The sequence below is a fragment of the Palaemon carinicauda genome, chromosome 27 (assembly GCF_036898095.1).
Source record: "Palaemon carinicauda isolate YSFRI2023 chromosome 27, ASM3689809v2, whole genome shotgun sequence".
Lineage (NCBI taxonomy): Eukaryota > Metazoa > Arthropoda > Malacostraca > Decapoda > Palaemonidae > Palaemon > Palaemon carinicauda.
The window spans coordinates 13,859,209-13,879,043 of NC_090751.1; the positions used below are offsets into that span (position 1 = coordinate 13,859,209).

Below are 19,835 nucleotides of genomic sequence, written 5' to 3' on the forward strand. Positions count from 1 at the left end.
TAGCCATTAGACTTTAATTGCGAGGTGGCAACCCTGCCTAACCGCTTGAACAGGTAGGCTAGGGGGGTACCCAGCAACCTCTAAATACTCTCTCACCGCAGTGAGACGTCACTTTTTATTGCAGGCTTGATTTCTGGAGGGACAGGTGATGGCGGGCCAATCTATATAAATAACTCCAGGTTTGTATTAGTTAGGGAAAAATAATAATTATCTCCGAATTTGTCATTTGTTCCCATACTAATAAACTTTCTCTTATTTATGTGGATGACTCACTCTAAGGTGGGTGATAGTCCTAGATCTGGCATGGACATTGATCTGGTTTTACCGAGTACAGTATATGACTGTGGTCTAGGGAAAACTTTGACACCTCGCTGAAATATACAAAGTGAGTATACTCGCGGCCTGTGTAATGCAGTGTAATAGAGGTTGTTAATTTATATGAATGCCTTCGCGTTTATGAAGGAAAACAAGACATATCCCATTGCTCCCTCGCAGAAAGCCATGGGGACGTATACAGTATAACAATTTTATAACTTATACTAGGTTACAAAGGGAAGTGATAATTACCTGCAGAAGTTGAAGCCAGCTTGCAGAGGGACCCATGGTGCTGTACCCAAAGGGAGGGGAAGATGAAGAAAGAAAGACAACTGCTACTTGTCCATAAATGAGCCTGAGGTATCTCAAACCAATTGTTGAGCAGCCACCACAGGACCGATAGTGAACGTATCGAGTCTCCTGTAGGTCACGTCTGTAAGTAATGGGCTGTGAAGGGGGTCTGTCTCTTCCACAAGCCCGCTTGGAGAACTTGCAACATGGACAAGTTGCCTTTGAATGCCAGGGAAGTACTGATTCCCCTGACATCATGGGATCTAGATCGATGAGCTTGAGGAAGATTGGGAGCCAAGGCTCTTTCGATTACTTGGCGAATCCAGGAGGAAACCGCGTTCTTAGTGATCCTTCTCTTTACTCTCCCCGAACTAACAAACAGATGTTAGTCTGGTCAGTGTTGCTACAGTGCTTTTAAGATAGTATCTCAAACTCCTCACTGGGCAAAGTAACAACTGATCTGGGTCATAGGTTACAGAACGAAGACTTGCAATCTGAGAGGCCCCGAATTTATGGTCCATCACCGCCGGATTTTGAGTCTTAGCAATAAACTCAAGAACCAAGTTGAGAATCACTTCCCCCCATCCCCTTGAATGGGCGATGTCATATGAGAGGCCATGAGGTTCGCTTTCTCTCTTTGCCGAAGCTAAAGCGAGCAGGAATGCCATCTTCAAAGTGAGATTTCGGTCAGTTGCACAGTGTAATGGTTCGTAAGGAGGTCCTTTCAAGGATCTCAAGACGCGAATCACGTTCCAAGGAAGAGGCTTAATCTCTGACAGGGGGCAAGTGATTTTATAACTCCGTATGAGTAAAGAAAACTCCAACGTAGAGGAAATATCTAATCCTTTCAGCTCAAAGGTAAGGCTTAAGGCAGAGCGATAGCCTTTCACCGCTGAGACTGAAAGGAATATCTCCTCCCGAAGGTATACGAGGAACTCCGCTATTACTGGAATAGTGGCATCCAGTGGAGAGATATTCCTTCCACGACACCAACCACAGAATACTCTCTATTTTGTCAGGTAGACCGAGGCTGAGGACCTACGCAAGTCTCCGGACATTCGCTCTGCAACTTGTCGTGAAAAGCCCTTCTGAGAAAGGAGACGCTGGAGAGTTTCCATGCGAAGTCGAAGCAACTGCACTATCTTGTGGAACACGTTCGCACATGGTTGTTTGAGTAGATCTGGTTGCGGAGGGAGTTCTCTTGGTAGATCTACTAGAAGTTGCAGGAGGTACGGAAACCACTCTGCATGATGCCATAGCGGAGCTACAAGGGTAATCATTAGATCTTTGGACACTCTGGATTTGTTGAGCAGTCTTCTCATCAGACAAAATAGGGGAAAGGCGTACCCGTTGATGTTGTCCCAACGTTGTTGGAATGCATCTTGCCATAGAACCTGCCACTTACCTCATTCTGAGTACTCTGTCATCTGATGGGAAGACTTTCTGGAGGTTGGTATCTATAATCATACCTAGATACACCAGTCTCTGAGATGAAAGCAGAGAAGACTTCCTGAGATTTATCATGATCCCAAGATCCTGATGAAATTCCACAAGCTTGTCTTGGTGATGGAGAAGGGTTATCTCTGAGTCTGCGAGAATCAGCCAATCATCGAGATATCATAGGAGACAAATGCCGTTCTTGTGAGACCAAGATGACTAGAGCAAACACCTTGGTGAAGACCTGAAGTGCTGTCACAAGACTGAAGTGAAGAACTTTGAATTGGTAACGTATATTCTCGTGTATGAATCTGAGATACTTCCTTGAAGACGTATAGATTGGGATCTAGAAGTATGCATCTTGGAGAGCCACTATGTACATGAAGTCCCTTGGTCTTATTGCCTTAATGACTGTGTCTGCTGTCTCCATCCTAAAGGGAGTTTGTTGGACAAACTTGTTTTGTGAGGAGACATTTATGACTGGTCTCCAGCTTCCAGATGCCTTTTTCACAAGAAAGAGTAGACTGTAAAAGTCTGGAGATCAGTCAAGGACCTCCAGGAGAGCGCCCCTCTGCAGTATGGTCTGGATCTCGGCCAGGAGGGTCAGCTCCTTCAAAGGAGGGAGAGATTGAGTGACCAAGACGCGATAACCTAAGCCGATCACAGCGATTGGCACCATGATGCGGCCAACTCTGCCAGAGTTGTTGCAGGCATTCTCCCACTGGTGGTCGGTTTGGGGGATGGCCCTCCCTAGTGGCAGCGACCTCTGTGGCCACTCCCTCTACCTCTTTTCTTTCCTCAGAAGAATTTGGTCCCTTTCTGATCTCTGGCTTGAAAGGACGTTCAGAGAGAGAACCTGGAAGGTGAGGGGTTAGAAGTGATTTGCTGATTTCTAGCAAGCTGAAGAGCCCTACCGTAGGTCTAGGAAGTCATGGACCTGTGAAGGAGGGAATCGTTGGACAATTTCCTCCATCTATCAGCCGCCCTCTTTATCTCCTCTGGGACGAAGAGTGAGAAACCCTAGAGCATTGAGTTTCTCAGACTCGTAATCTCCACCTTCGTCACATGTCTGTAGAACTGTCCTAGTACGGTATCCCATCGTTTGAGGATGGCATTTTCGTGGTGCGACAGGAACTCCAACATATGGGTACCTGATAACAGGAAGGATTCTAAGGACTTTCTCGTGGACTCCTTAGATAGATCCTCAGAGCGCACAATCTGGTCTAATGCCAAGAAGTGGCCTGAATGGCATGCTTCACACCATCTGTTCTAATGAGGGGTCGAGAGTCAGAGTTGAGTGAGGTTCGGCCTCAATCTTCCTTTGGATTATAAAACGAAGTGGAAGATATCTCGAGGAGGAGCCTGCTATCTGTGAGATAACCTTTCTCTTGGCTGCTGTCAGGTCTTTCGACCAGGGCAAAACTGCACTGGTCTTAGGGGTGCTCCTGGCGAGAAGGACCCGCCTCAGGGGATCCTTTATCCATCTCCTGCCTCTGAGATTCCCTCATCTTGGCATTCTTGGGAACCGTTTTCGAGTCCTTTGACTCCCCCCGAAGAGGGAAATGCTTACCAAAGATGGAAGTCTTCAGAAGAGCTTGCAGTTCCTTCGAAACGCCAGACTCAGGGACAGAGGGTTTGATGGGTATCTCCCTGGCAATTCAAGATCTCTGCTTGTGCTGGGTTGGACAAGATCCACATGAGGAGTATTGACATTCATCCTCCTCTTCTGTTTAGAGATCAGCCTGTGTCCCTCCTTAACCATTGTTAGAGGAAGTCGCTGCAGACTTGGCTTTAAAACAGACACACTGCAAAGTGCAGATGTTCTCCTGGGGTCCGAGGGACCGCCATGGCGGGGGAAACCCAACGTCAAACTCTCCAACGGAATTCGCAAGGTAGTCTTGGCCTGGGAAGGTTGAGGCTATGGTGGATGAGCCAAACCAAAGGACTTTTTGAGGTTAGATACCTAAGGACTTTTTGAGGTCAGATACCAAAGTATCATACCAAGAAGGAAGGATACCTCCCTCCGAACAATCCAAGGAATCCTTCGGGAGTCCAGGAGGAGAACACCTTTGGATGGGAGGACGTTTGGAGACCCGAGGAGCTCCAGGGGAGAGTCTCTGCGGTATGAGGAGGTGCTCTTTCGTTGGTCAAAGAGGTTGATCGGGCGAGACGGGAACGCCTGCAATCTTATTTGGGGGTTCTTTGAAACCTTCAGGGGAGGGAATCGGCCTACCGCTAGAGGTAACCTTTGTCGAGATGATTGCTAGAGGTGTTGGGATTGTGATAGATGGCGATTCCGAGGCTTCATCTCGTGAACAATTCGTGAAATCGGCCGATTTCCTTGTGAAGTTGCGAGATTCAAGCGTGAAAACGCAAGAATCACACTCTAACGCTAGTGTTTCATGAGAAACCGGTGGTGATCGTGAAGGAGGATGCCCTTCGGACTCCTAAGGAACTGGAGGGCAACTAATGCTCGCCAAAGCCAATGGTAAGCGCCCCAGGCAGCAAAGCCCAAAGGGGACAGGGGGTAGCTTAGCAGAATGCATTTCAGTTGGTTGTCCTTTGATCAGACAAAGTTCTTTGTGAATAGGAGCGCCTAGATCATCCTGCCCGTGATCATGAGCGTTCTCCTCATGATTGTGAGTGTTAAGGTCGTGACCGTGAGCGTCTGGAACATCTAGAGTGTCTTCGTCATGATTGTGTGTGAGTGTCGCCTCGTGAATGTAAGTGGCCCCCTCGTGAAAGTGAGCGTCGCCCTCATGATTGTGAACTTCTAGATCATGAACGCAAACGTCTAGATTGTGAGTGTGAATTTCGTGATCGTGAGCGTGCATTTCGTGATCATGAACTCTCAAGAGAACGCCTTTATGAAGAAGAACGCCAAGTCCGTGATAACCTTCGGTCTCGTGAGCATGAAGCTCTAGAGTTAAAACACCTTCGGAAGAGCGCCGAGATCATGAAGACCTGCAATCTCTTAACTTTGGATCATCGCTAACGACATCCTGAAGATGGTCGTCCAGGAGGATGAGAAGATGGAGTGTCTTGTCCCAGCGATCAGCGAGTAGATGGAGCGCTGGCTGCCTGAAGATCATCTACAACTGCAGCAGGAAGGAAATTAGCCTGCGGGCTAGAAACATGCCTAAGGGGAGAAATAAAAGTTTGCAGATTAGAAGACGACAATGGCGCAGGATGGTGAGAGAATTCACATCAGGACTTCGCAAATGCCCATGGCGAAAGTAGCCACAGGAAAAGGATCCTTCCTTACCCCACACTGAAGGAATTGCAGAAATGCTTCCTTCAAAGGGGAAAAAGAAATCCCCAAGGATGGCTAAACTTGCAACAAATCTGAAAGTGAGAAGGGCACCATGATGGCAGGAGGAGAAGGTGCTTTGCTAGAAGCAACAACCCCAGCAAAAGCTGTGAGGCTGCTCAGGAGTTAAAGTTTCTGCGATCCTACTTGATCGCTCCCTGGAAGAAGACGGACAAGGAGGAGCTTCGGAAAGAGATGTAGGGGTGTGCAAAGAAGCTTGTGATCTCTTCTCCCCGAGTGAGATTCTGAGGGAGAAAGATCACGCTTGGCCTTCTTACGATACCCAAATCTCTTCCACTGGGAGGCAGGCCACTCCCTACAATCTTCACAGGGCCCACCCTGTTCGCAACGAAACCCTCTACAGGTTGGGCCCACTGAGTCTGGGTCAGTCTCAATCAACGACATGAAGGTCCCGCAAGATTGACCCTTGCGATCAGCGCAGTCGCACCTGAAAAGAGAAAGATGAGGGTAAAGCAACAAAGCACCAATGTGTATAGGCTAAACCTTGAGGTGGAGAGAGAGGAGTCAACAGCTCTCTACCAGCCAAAAAGAAAAAGTGACTAGATCATCGATCTGTGAGTATATATATAGGTGGCTGGGAACCCCTAGCCACCTCCAACACAATGTCTCGGTAGGATTGCCATCTCACATCAAAAGTTTAATTACCTACCTTCCAGCTTTGATGAAAGAATACCCATAATACATGTAAAGGTTTGTTAGTTCGATGAACAACAGGAAGTTTGTTTTATAAACATCCACAAAGCCATATTTGGTAAAATGGCAAATTTGTAGAGAATTTGTACTTTTCCTAACGATACAAACCTTAGCTATTTATTAGGGGTATTACTTTCTGCAAAGCTGAAATGACGAGCCATTGAAATTTAACAAGCGGGGGGTAGCTTGCTACCACTCCCACACCGGTGATGTAGCTCACTTTGCTTGGAGGGGGGACTTCAAGAGGGATAGGGCTGGCGGGCAAGTTTGTATAAAGAGCTAAGGTTTGTATCGTTAGGAAAAATACAAATTATCTACAAATTTGTCATTTGTTACGTAACTGGAATACAAACCACGCTATTTATTAGGGGGGACTCACCTATTAGGAAGGGTGGACGTCCCTGCCAATCTGGCTTTAGGCTTTACCCTGGGGCTCCTTATCTGAGCATGTTAGTACTCAAAAATAAGGTCCCTGTGCCTCGCTAAAACCTTGCTACGCAACGTCCGCAGCCTAAGCAAGCTGTGTTGAAATATGCAGAAGTGTGACTGTCTAGGTAAAGTTATTCCGAGTCTTTTGTAGGAAAAACTGTTGTAACCAAGACTTTCTAAATACCAGCTTGCCAGGGTATGGGGACGCAACAGTATTAACTAAATACTAGGTACACAAGGGAGCATGGTTTACCTGCAGTGGTTTGAGGTCAGCTTATGCAGAGAACCCAGGATGCTGCTTTCCCCAAGAGAGGGGAGGATGAAGAAAAGAATAAGAGCCAGTCAAATCTTTTCATTCACACAGACTAAAACTGGGTAACAGTGCCCTCAACCTCCTGCTACTTGTCCAATAAGGAGCTTGAGGTATACAACCAGCTGTTGTGCAGCCAACACAGGACCGATAGAGATCGTATCAAGTTCCTGTGGGTCACGTCTTGCAGGAGAAAGGTTGTGAAAGTCACCTGGAGCATTCACACCCTTTCTTGTAAAACCTGCGTCACAGAGCAATCTGCTTAGAAGGACCAGGGGCATAGCTATGCCCCTGAGATCGTGAGTCAACATGTTGGGTGAGGATCTGGATTCAGGGCATGATTGGTGACACTGAGTCCAGCAGAAATGATGCTTTGGTGATCCTCCTTTAGTCTCTCCTAGTGCTGATGACAAGAGAAGGGACCCGGGTGGGCTGCTGCCTTTCTTTTAAGGTAGAGCCTCATACCTTACCCTGGGTACAGTAACAGATGATCTGGATTGTCCGTTACCAAGTAGAGACTTGTGTAGGATCCGTCACCTCTGGAAACTGTGTCTGGCGACATACTCGGGGACGAAACTGAACGTTGCCTTTCACCCTTCTCATTAATGAGCGATGTCGAAAGAGAGACCATGAAGTTCCTTGACTCGTGTGGCTGCTGTCAGTGTGTAGGAACACTGTCTTCTAAACCAGGTGAAAATTTGTTGCCAGGTGAAGTGGAACATAAGGAGGTCTCAATTCCGACTGGAGAAAGGCAAGTTTAAGTCCGTATGAGTTAGGAAGGATCAAGCGATGAGAGGATGTCCCTTCCTTTCAGTTTGAAGGCAAGGCTCAAAGTTGAGAGATCGTCTTTACCTGTTGAAACTGAAAAGGGGGACTTTTCCTCTTGCATATACTCGAGAATTCTGCTATTGCTGGAATAGAGGTATCGAGTGGAGAGAGACTTTCCTATGACACCAACCACAGAAGACGTTATACTGTCTGGTAGACTGATGCTGAGGAATTCCTCAGATATCTAGATAACCTTTTCGCAACTTATTGTGAAAAGCCTCTGTGAGAGAGGAGTTACTGGGTAGTCTCCAGGCGTACAATCATACCAATGTTATAGCTTGTGGTAGATGTCGATGTGTGGTTGTCTGTGATGTGGAAAGGGTTCTCTGAGAGGCTCTATCAGGTAATGCCATAGCGAAGCTATGAGAGCCCTTGAGAGGCTGACCGATGTTCTAGCCTTCTTGAGTGCCCTTCTCCAGAAAAAACAGGGATGAGACGTAAACGTCATTGTTGTACCCACCATTGTTGGGATGTTTCTTGCCAGAGAGCCTTGGGGTCTAGGACTGGGGAGCAGCAGAAGCCTGAGGTTCAGGGGCATTGCGAACAGATCTCTAGTTGGAAAACTCCGTAAAATCGGGACTTTGTCGGCTATAAGGTGATCCAAAGACCATTCGGTACACCTTACCTGATATGCTGTGCATAGATTGTCGGCAAGCACATTCCTCTAGTCTGGAATGAAGTGGGCTGATAGTGGTACTGAACGGACTTTGGCCCATCTTAGTATTTATACTGCTAGATGGGAAGACACTGCGAGCAAGTTCCTTCTAGCTTGTCGCTGTGAGCCTCTATGTGGTGTGAGGTGTTTCTGCTCATCACATCACTGAGTGGCTTGTTAGGAATTGATGAAGCTGCTGAAGGACCAGAAAGCTGGCCTTCATCTCTTAAAGAGATTCAAGTGAAGGTACTTTCGGATTCTGTCCAGAGGGCTAAGGTCGTGTGGTGCAGCACTATGGTCCCTCCTCTCTTTTTTTGATGTGTCTAAGCATAGCATCAAGTCCGAGGGGTGGGGAAGGATGAGAAGGTTATACTACTCTGTAGATTCTTGACTGACACCCATCCCTTGAGGTTCGTCCAAACTTCTGGTCCCTGGGGATCAGAATGTCTGGGGGATCGAAGGCCTGATTCCAATTGGAGTCTAGTCATTCTAGGCTGGGAGTTCTTCTCGTTTTGAGAAAGTTTGTGGAGATTGGTGTCTAGAATCATTCCTAAATACACCAGTCATCTGAGAGGGAAGTAGGGAAGACTTCCACAGGTTTTGCTAATGCAAAGTTACCACAGAGTCTGCTAAGGTGAGTCAGTTGTCAAGCCCTTTTGCCCCGAAGGGACCAGTGCCCGTTGGGTAACGGGTTGCGAGGGCGCCCACTGCGCATCAGCTACCACGAACGGTGAAGAAGGATCAGCAGGTCTGACAGGCATAGGAGATCGCGAACGATTTGCAGAGAGGTCCAGAGATGCGGCTGCAATGGTCGACTCACGACGAGGAGCCGAAGAGGCGCCTCCTAACTCCCTTGTGGGGAGAAGGAAGACCTCTAAGGCGAAGAGGAGGGCAAGCCTTACGATGGATACGTCCTCTGGGAGCAGGAACACCATCGTCGGTCCTCCAAAGAGGAGTCTCTGTCAGTGAATTCCCCTGAGGGGGAGAATCACCTGCAGGAGAGACTGTTGGACTTAGCTTCTCCCTTGAAGGACGTTCGGAGGGGGGAACTGAGCCTTCAGCAACATCAGCACCCAAGGCAGGGGTTTGACCCGACCCGTCGGAAGCCTCTGCCAAAACAACGTCGACGATAGACAGAGGGTTAACCTCCGCTATCACCGGCGACTGCTTGACAGCTGCGCCCAACTGGATCAAGTCAAACAGGGCTTCCCTAGAGGACGAACCCTTAAGCCCCAAGGAAGCCCAAAGCTGCAATAAATCATCATTAGAAACAGAAAAATCCTCCCCCGGGAGGAGGAGGAGCTGCCTCCCTTCCCGAACCCCGAGGTCAGTCAACAAAAGAACGGCCTACGCTACCACTCGACGGCCTCTCACGATAGACCGATCGAGCGGGAGCTTCAGAGGAGGTTCGGGCAACGGAAGAAGAGTCCTTGGAATTTTCCTTCTTCAAGGAAACCCTTGAAGGAGAAAGATCCCGCTTAGACGACTTCTTCCGTCGCCAGGAAAACCTCTCCCAGTGGGAGGTAGACCACTCCCTGCACTCACTGCACACTTTATCCTTATCACACCGTTGAACTCTGCAGAACGGACACAAGGTGTGAGGGACTGTCTCGACCGCCGACATAGAAGTCCCACAAGGGCGGTCGGGTAAACCAGGGCATTTCCACATGATAAGGAGAGAGGCCAACTTCCAAACACACAAACTGAAAGAGAAAGCAAAAAAGATTAAGGCTGTCAATGCGAGGGTGAGAGCAGACACGTCTGACCATCACCCGAGCTAAAAGCGAAGTGAATCAGTTCACCGGTGTGTGAGGGGGGAGGGGTAGCTAGCGAAACCGACTGACAGCGAATCGACCATACCCCTTCCCCAAGGAGAAGTTGAAAAGTTAAAATTACAACACATAATTTCACTTAAATAATTGAGAAAAACAATCTGAAGCGCAACCTAACCCGCGAATGGGAAAGGTCCCCCCCCCCCATGTTAGTACACTGTTGGAGGCCCATTAAAGGTGAACAGTCTTGAGAAGAGAAAGATGGACAAGGGGAGGGGGGGAGGTCAGAAAGGAAGGTTCCCTGGCCCTGTGCAAGTGCCTTGAGAACCTGTCATTTATGTATCACACGCACAGCACAAACGCTGAAAAGGAAACTTACATTTCTATAGACATATATATATATATATATATATATATATATATATATATATATATAAACATTAAGAATGTTTTCATATTATACATATAAGAAACAGTAAGTTAAAAGACAAAAATTAATGGCAGTCCAGAATAGGCGAGGAGGAAGAGCGGATACAACCGCTCTCCATCCGAGCCATAAATAAAGTGAGCTAAATCACCGGTGTGCGAGTGGGAGTAGTAGTTAACTGTCGCTAAATTTTAATGGCTCGTCATTTCAGCTTTGCAGAAAGTAATACCCCTAACAAATAGCATGGTTTGTCTTCCAGTTACGGAACAAATAGCCCATTTTGAAAGGCACACATTTACACAAGTAAAAATTCTTAAACCTTTTAAGATAACAAACATCACTCACCTTCGTCTCTCAGCATCATGAGGGTCCATCCCTGGCAATGAAATTGCAATTGTGGATGGTGCTCCAACATCATACTTCCTTATAGGTCTTCTACAAACTTTAGCTCTTACCAAACAAGCGTGTACAGAGTTCCCTACTACCTGTATTGGGGGCTGCATGACTGTTGGAAAGAAGCTGGAAATAAAGGATAAAACTATTACTAAAATATTTTTTAATTGCAGCTATACTGTATACTATATTCAAATTGAGCAGCATGAATAAAAAAAATTAAGTATCATCTACTGTGCAGTACTATACTGCATATCAATAACTTCTAACATGTATAACTAGATATTTATTGCTCAAAAAGTGTGTAGACAATTTTATACTAGCAAAACTACCAATGAAATTTTCACAGTTTACGAAGTATCAGTGAACAACCATTGAAAAGGTGAAATATGATGAGCTGACGTTTTGATGTCTCCCAACAGCTAACCATTTTTCAATTTCTATATAAATCTAATTTAGGGTTAAATATGACAAATTCGTAGGTAATTTGTATTTTTCCTAACTATACAAACCTTAGCTATATATGGGAAATTACTTTCGGCATAGCTGAAATGACGAGCCATTAGAATTTTAACGAGGGTTTACTACCCCACCGCTAGTTAGCGGGGGGTAGGGAGAGTAGCTTGCTACATCCCCCCCCCACACACCTGTGCTTGAGCTCACTTTGCTTAGAGGTAGGACTTCACGAGGGATAGGGCTGGCGGCCAAGTTTGATTAAATAGCTAAGGTTTGTATAGTTAGGAAAAATACAAAATTACCTACGAATTTGTCATTGGTTCCGTAACTGAAATACAAACCACGCTATTTAATATGGGTGACTCACCCCTTAGGAAGGGTGGTAAGTTTCAGCCAGTACTGGCTTTTGGCTTTGCTCGGGGACTCGTATCTGAGTGTGTCAGCACTCAACAATAAGTAGTCCCTGCACCTCGCTAGAACCTTGCTGCGCAAGGGCTGCGGCCTACATAAGCTGTGTGTGAAGGTATGAAGTGTGACTCGTCCTAGGAAGTTGACCTGTAGTCCTTTAGATGGAAACTTTAGGCTAGGACTCTCCCAATACCACCTCGTCAGGGTATGGGGATGTGACAGTATTATCTTAATACTCGGAACACAAGGAAACATGGTTTACCTGCAGTGGTTTGAGGTCAGCTGTGCAGAGAACCCAGGATGCTGCTTTCCCTAAGAGAGGGGAGGATGAAGAAAAGAATAAGGGCCAGACAAACCTTTTCATTCATGCAGACTAAGACCAGGTAACAATGCCCTCAACCTTCTGCTACTTGTCCATTAAGGAGCCTGAGGTTTTAAACCAGCTGTTGTGCAGCCACCACGGGGCCAATAGAGAACGTATCAAGCCTCCTGTGGGTCATGTCTTGCAGGTAGTGGGCTGTGAAGGTCATCTGACGCTTCCACACCCCCGCTTGTAGAACCTGCGTCGCTGAAAAGTTCTTGAAGGCCAGGGACGTAGCTACGCCCGACATCATGTGCTCTAGGGCGACGTGACGGAGGAGGGTCAGGATTCAGGGACAGATGGATCACCCTACGAATCCATGCCGAGATAGTATTCTTGGTAACCCTCCTCTTTGTTTTTCCAGTGCTCACAAACAATGCCTGCACTTGGGGACGAACTGCAGCCATTCTTTTGAGATATAGCCTCAGACTCCTTACTGGACACAGTAGGAGATGGTCTGGGTCATCTGTTACAGAACGAAGACTCAAAATCTGGAAAGAGTCGAACCGAGGGTCCAGCACTCCCGGATGCTGAGTCTTAGCAACAAACTCTGGGACGAATCTGAACGTTACCTCCCCCCTTCCCCTTGAACGGGTGATGTCATACGAGACCATGAAGTTCACTGACTCGCTTGGCCGAGGCCAAAGCTAGTAAGAACACATTCTTCCAAGTTAGGTGGCGATCTGAAGCCTGGCGTAATGGTTCGTAGGGAGGTATCTTAAGAGACCTGAGAACTAGAACCACGTTCCATGAAAGAGGTCTCACTTCCGACTGAGGGCAGGTGAGTTCATAACTTCGTATGAGTAGGGAAGGTTCCAGCGAGGAGGAAATGTCCATTCCTTTGAGCCTGAAGGCTAGACTTATGGCTGAGCGATAGCCTTTCACTGCCAAGACTGAAAGGCGCATTTCTTCTCGCAAATACATGAAGAACTCCGCTATTGCTGGAACAGTGGCATCGAGTGGAGAGATACCCCTTCCACGACACCAACCACAGAAAACTCGCCACTTTGCCTGGTAGACCCCTGTGGATGACCTTCGCAGGTGTCCATACATCCTGTTCGCAACTTGTTGCGAAAATCCTCTCTCTGCGAGGAGATGCTGGATAGTCTCCAGGCGTGAAGTCGTGGTGAAGCTACGGCTTTGTGAAAGATGTTGGCGTGTGGTTGTTTGAGTAGCTTGTGTCGTGGAGGGAGTTCTCTCGGAAGTTCCGTTAGGAGTTGCAGAAGGTCTGGACACCATTCCGCGTGATGCCATAGCAGAGCTATAAGGGTCATCGAGAGATTGACTGATATTCTGGTCTTGTTGAGCACCCTCCTCATCAGACAGAACGGGGAAAAGGCGTACACGTCGATGTTGTCCCAACGTTGTTGGAAGGCATCTTGCTAAAGTGCCTTGGGATCCGGGACTGGGGAGCAGTACAGCGGGAGCTTGAAGTTCAGCATTGTAGTGAACAGCTCCACAGTCGGGGAACCCCACAAAGTCAGGACTTTGTTGGCTACTAGATGATCCAAAGACCACTCAGTACTCACTATCTGAGACGCTCTGCTCAGACTGTCAGCGAGCACATTCCTTTTACCTGGAATGAAGTGAGCCGATAGTGGAATCAAGTGGACTTCGGTCCATCTCAGTATCTCTACTGTGAGATGGGATAGCTGCTTTGAAAAGGTACCCCCTTGCTTGTGGTGTTGTCGTTCATCGATGATGACCTGGATGCGCGTTGTCCTGCAGCCTTGTGCGTGGGATCGCGCTGGCGCGATGGGATTTGCCCTGGGTCGCGCGTGCGAATGATGGCGCGCAGGGGCGAGTGACGACGCGCAGGGGCGAGTGACGGCGCGCAGGGGCGTGTCCTAGAGATGGCAGAGGGCGCGCAAAAGGCTGGATGAGAGCTCGCACGCACGAAGGCAATTGTTCCCGCGCAGGATCTGGCCGAAGAGCCCGTGACGGCGATAACGTTAGGCGCGCGCGCAGGAGATATATCCCTTGCGAGCGGGAGCGCACAACTGGCTGTGGAGGTGGGCGCGCAGAGCGCGCGATGGCACGAAGGTGGGGTCCAATGGCGCGTTGGTGAGCGCTGGCGAGCAGGGGAAGAGGTTCCTCCCCCGTTGCGCCCAGATCAGAGGATCGCAGGCGAGCAGGAGAGCGCTGACGCGCAAGAAAACAGAGGGGCGCATGGCACGCAGCAGGATGAGTAGCACACTGGCGAACAGTAGAGCGCTGACAATGATGACCTGGATGCGCGTTGTGAAGGATGGCGCGCAGGCGGGGTCCGATGGCGCATCGGCGATCGATGCGCGTTGGTGAGCAGGGGAAGAGGTTACCTTCCCCATTGCGCCCTGATCAGAAGATCGTGGGCGCGCAGGAGATCGTTGGCGCGCAGGCGAGCAGGATGAGTAGCACACTGGCGAACAGGGGAGCGCTGACAATGATGACCTGGATGCGCGTTGTCCTGCAGCCTTGTGCGTGGGATCGCGGGCGAGTGATGGCGTGCAGGGGCGCAGGCTGGAGATGGCAGAGGGCGCGCAGAAGGCTGGATGAGCGCTCGCACGCGCGAAGGCGATTGTTCGCGCGCAGGATATGGCCAAAGAGCCCGTGACGGCGATAACGTTGGGTACGCTCGCAGGATATATATCCCTTGCACACGGGCGCGCATGAGTGTGCTTAACTAGCTTTGGAGGTATGTGCGCAGGGCAAGCGTCGGAGACTGCACACGATGGCGCGCAGGCGGGGTCCGATGGCCCGTTGGTGAAAAGGTTACCTTCCCCACTGCGCCCTGATCAGAAGATCGTGGGCGCGCAGGAGATCGATGGCCCGTATGCTGGCGCTGGCGCGCAAGAGAACAGGGGTGCGCATGGCGCGCAGCAGGATGAGTAGCACGCTGGCGAACAGGAGAGCGCTGACGATGATGACCTGGATGCGCGTTGTCCTGTAGCCTTGTGCGTGGGATCGCGCAATAGGATTTGCCCTGGGTCGCGCGGGCGAGTGATGGTGTGCAGGTGCGCTGGCTGGAGATGGCAGAGGGCGCGCAGAAGGCTGGACGAGCGCTCGCACGCGCTAAGGCGATTGTTCGCACGCAGGATCTGGCCGAAGAGCCTGTGAGGGCGATAACGTTGGGCGCGTGCACGCAGGAGATATAACCCTTACGCGCGATGGCACGCAGGTGAAGGATGGCGCACAGGCGCGGTCCGATGGCGCGTCGGCGATCGATGGCGAGCAGGGGAAGAGGTTACCTTCCCTACTGTACCCAGATCAGAAGATCATGGGCGCGCAACAGGATGAGTAGCACGCTGGCGAACAGGAGAGCGCTGGCCCACAGGTGAGCACTGGCGCGTTATAACAGGAACGTCTGCAGGCGAGCACTTGCGCGCAGATGATTGTTAGCGCGCAAGGGAGACCTGGCGCGTAAGGGACTTATGCACAATTTTGTGCCCCGAAGGGACCGTTGCTTGTTTTACAACAGGATGAGTTGGCGCCTACAGCGCGTCAGCAGGTCTGGCGGGTGGAAGGTCGGCGTGCCCTTTGTAAGGACGACCTTCCACTGAAGGAGATTGCGAACGATCTGCAAAGAGGTCCAGGGGTGTAGCTGGTAGAGTCGGAGAACGACGGCAAGGTTACTCTCAGGCGGACTGTGCAGATGATGAACTGAAGAGGCACCTCCTAACACCCTTGTGAGGTGAAGGAAGGCCTCTACAGCGAAGAGGAAGGCGGGCTTTACGCCTTATACGCCCTCTGGAGGCCGTGGGGTCAGCGGGCTGACCATCAGCAGTCCTCCGAAGAGGATTCTCTGTCAGTGAACTTCCATGAGGGGGAGAATCACCGGCAGGACAGACCGTTGGACTTAGTTCCTCCCTCGAAGGATGTTCGGAGGGGGGAACTAAGCCTTCAGCTACATCAGCAACATCAGGAGCAGAGGTTTGATACAACTCATTGGAAGCCTCTGCCACAACAACATCGACGATAGACAGAGGATCAACCTCTGCTAAAGTCGGCGATTGTTTGACAGCTGCCCCCAACCTGATCATGTCAAACCCTCAAGCCCCAAGGAAGCCCAAAGCTGCAAAAAATCATTATTAGACACATAAACATTACAATCCTCCCCCGGGGGAGGAGGAGGAGCTGCCTCGCTATGGGAGGCAACTCCCTATCCCAAACCCCCGAGATCGGTCAACAGAACTACGGCCTACGCTACCACTTGACAGTTTCTCGGAAGAAACCGATCGAGTGGGAGCTTCGGAGGAGGTTTGGGCCATGGAAGAAGAGCCCTTGGGATTTTCTCCTTTCAAAGAAACCTTCGAAGGAGAAATATCCTGTCTGGACATCATCTTCCGGCGCCGAGAAAACCTCTCCCACTGGGGGGTAGACCACTCCCTACACACATTATTCTTATCACACCACTGGCCCCTACAGTAAGGACACAAGGTGTGGGGGTCCGTTTCGACCGCCGACATATACGTGCCATGAGGGCGGTCAGGTAATCCAGGACACTTACGCATTGCAGAGGCCAACTTCACACACACTCTGTCAAAGGAAAAGCAAAAAAGATTAGCAATGGCTGTCAAAGAAGGCGAGGGTGACAGCGGACATGTCCGACTACCACCCAAGCCGAGAGCAAAGTGAGCTCAAGCACAGGTGTGTGTGTGAGGGGGGGTTAGCAAGCTACCCTCCCTATACCCCGCTAACTAGAGGTGGGGTAGTAACCCCTCGTTAAAATTCTAATGGCTCATCATTTCAGCTACGCAGAAAGTAATTACCCATATTAAATAGCGTGGTTTGTATTTCCGTTGCGGAACAAAGGTACATTATTCCTCCTTTTGTATGCAGGGAATATTAAGATATTAGTTATTCTCTCATAAAAACAAAGTGCTTTAAGAAGAGTATGATTTCAGCAAAGCTTGGAATTCTGCAGTTAAAATTTATAACAAGGTATTGGTAGTTACTGGCATGTAGCAGGGAAAGCTATCCCTTCCTACTAGCTCCCTGAGAAGGAACTTTGACCCTGGCAACTGAGCTTATCGACGATAACATTCCTCTTGCCTTGAATGAATCTTGCTGATAGCTCCAACAAACTGTTGTCCAACACACACAAGTGTTTCCATACAGCCAAGCTAACTTGCAAATGAGCTGTGAAAAAGCACTTCCTTGCTTGTTGACGTGGGCCACTAAAGGTGGTGGTGTCACTCATTAATGCCACCAAGTGACCTATCTGCTGATATTGAAAAGACTTCGGGCTAAGATCACTGCTTTCAATACCAATATATACACTGATGTGAAATAGTCTTTCCTTCTTGGCCCACCACCCAATGGAAATCTTGTTCCTCAGGTGTGGACTCCAACCTTCCTTTGTTGCGTCCGAGACAAGCAGCATCTCCAGAGGAAGGCACTCTAAGAGCACTCCCTTGAGCATGCCCAGGTACTCCATCCACAGCATAGGCTGAGGCTGGACTTCCGATTCATCATGATGCCCATATATACAAATGCAATAAGCCTGTCTGTACTAGAGAAGTTGACCTCGGGAGGAGAACAGTATCAGCCCGTCGTCGAGGTATCTAATCAAACGAATGTTGTTGGCATGAGCCCAATCTGAAACAAGTGTAAAGATGCTTGTGAACATCTGGGGGCCTGTCGATAGTCCAAAGCACAGGACTTTTAATTGAGAAACTTTCCCCCCAAAAATGAAACAGAGGAACTTCATGCTGGACCAATGAACTGGGATCTGAAAGTGTGCATCCTCCAGATCAGGATCAGCATGAAGTGATTCCTCCTTACTGCCGATCATATGGAGTTCCCCGTCTCCATCTTGAACAGGGTCTTCAGGACGAACCTGTTCAAAAGGAAGAAATTGACAACTGGTCTCCAGCCCCAAGATGTTTTCTCCACTAGAAAGAGAAAGATGTAAAAGTCTTTAGATCTGTCCCGTACGATCGGAAGCGTGCCCTTGTCTAGCATTGTCTTTACTACTAGAAGGAGGGTGAGGTTTCTCAATGTGTTTGGGAGGTAAGACATAATTGTCTTCGGTATATGTGTGAAAGGAAGGGGAGACAAAGAACAGAATGTAGCACATCCCATAGGACCTGTATTATCTAGTCGTCAGCACCATGTTGCTGGCACTTTGCCCACTGGCTCGCCCAGCATCACCCACATGGCAGTACTAGTAGGGGACTGCTGGTCCTAATGCGTCATGGCTCCTTCCTACATCTGGTTCTTCTGGATTAACCATAAGGTGGTTGTAAGGTAGGAGCAGTATATGCTTCTGCAGGAAATCCCAGCCAGTATACAAGCCGGTCTAGGACCTTGCCCCGACGATGGTTTTTAAAGAGCAGACTAGTGAATCCGGAGCTGATGTTAGAGGTTTGACAAAATTTGTTAGGGTCTTGGAAGGTGGAAAGGTTATGACCCTTGTCCTCCACCTTTCCACTACTTACTTGATAATTTTAATGGGTTCCTTAATAGTTTTACGCAGATAAATACAGTAGATCAATTGATGCTTATTATACCGAATTGTGTTTCTATATTCACAGATGCAATACACTACTACCCAATGGTTACATATTTTGTATTGCCAAACAAAATGAAACAAAAAAAACATTATAGGCTTCAACCCACAGACTAGAAAGATATTAAAAAGAAAATGCTAATTATTTGATACTTTAATCTTATGAATGAGGGCTGTTTTGACAAGATTTGTTTATAAACAAAATGAACCAAAGAATAAAAACTTGCATACTAACTGATATAAATGTGAACAACGGCATTCCCCAAGACCAATTGACACCTGAGAATGTTATAGCATCTTAGCCTTTTAGAAAATGTTCTATTTTTTAATGTAAAATGTAGTTTCAGTATCTAACAGTTTGAACCAATTAAATCTTTCCACCACACCCAAGTAAAGAGGAGTATTCAGCTTCCTAGAATAGGTTAGGAGGGTGTAGTTAGGTTAGGATGCATCACTGAGTTTCCCTTGAAAATGTTTTTCCCAATCTGAAATCCAGGTTGTTTAAAAGGTTTAAAGGCCACTCATGAATGGCAGGGGCAAGAGGCAGTGACATTGCCCTAGAGACTGACCATACATACATATGATCAGTGCCCAAACCCCTCACCACCCAAACTCAGACCAAGGAGGACTAGGCAATTGCTGCTGATGACTCAGCAGATAGACCTATAGGCTCCCTCAAACCCCCCATCCTTAGCTTACAAGGATGATGAGGTTGCCGCAACCAAAGAAACTAATGAATTTGAGGGGGACTCGAACCCCAGTCTGGCACTCACCAGTCAAGGACGTTATCACATCGGTTTCCCATGACACATAGGCCTACGACTTAAGTATTATTCCAGCTGGAGTGGTTTACATATAAAGTACCTGCTATAAAGTAAATGATGTAATACAATCAAATTTTGATTCCCCACCCAAAAATAAATTTCTCACTGGGTTCCTCAATACAGTAGTTGGGTTATGACAATCTACTAGGGCAATTACTTATCAGGTACCTTGATGTGATGCCTTTACCTGTATTCTTAAACCAACTGATGCAATATGTTAAACTAGCCTTGGGTAGTTGGGCCACTGAATTTTTGTTCACCAACACACTAATCAATTCGCCCAATGCACGTAACATAACATGTACTACTTGGTACAACAGAGGAGCAATGAGTTGTAAGTTGTGAGCGAAACCAGCCACCGCGGAGCAAAGACCAGTAAGTGAATAATAAGCGTTAGTAAGATGGCCAAACAGGC

At 48.4% G+C, this 19,835-nt stretch overlaps 1 protein-coding gene across 1 annotated transcript in view; it reads right to left on the reverse strand.

The window, feature by feature from the left end:
* The window catches only part of LOC137620543 (transmembrane protein 115), a 44,281-nt gene that overhangs the window by 23,465 nt on the left and 981 nt on the right, over positions 1-19,835 (reverse strand). Inside the window, exon 2 of the mRNA XM_068350760.1 lies at positions 10,834-11,007. Within this exon, the coding sequence (XP_068206861.1) occupies positions 10,834-11,007 (174 nt within the window). The remainder of the gene's footprint in view (positions 1-10,833; positions 11,008-19,835) is intronic.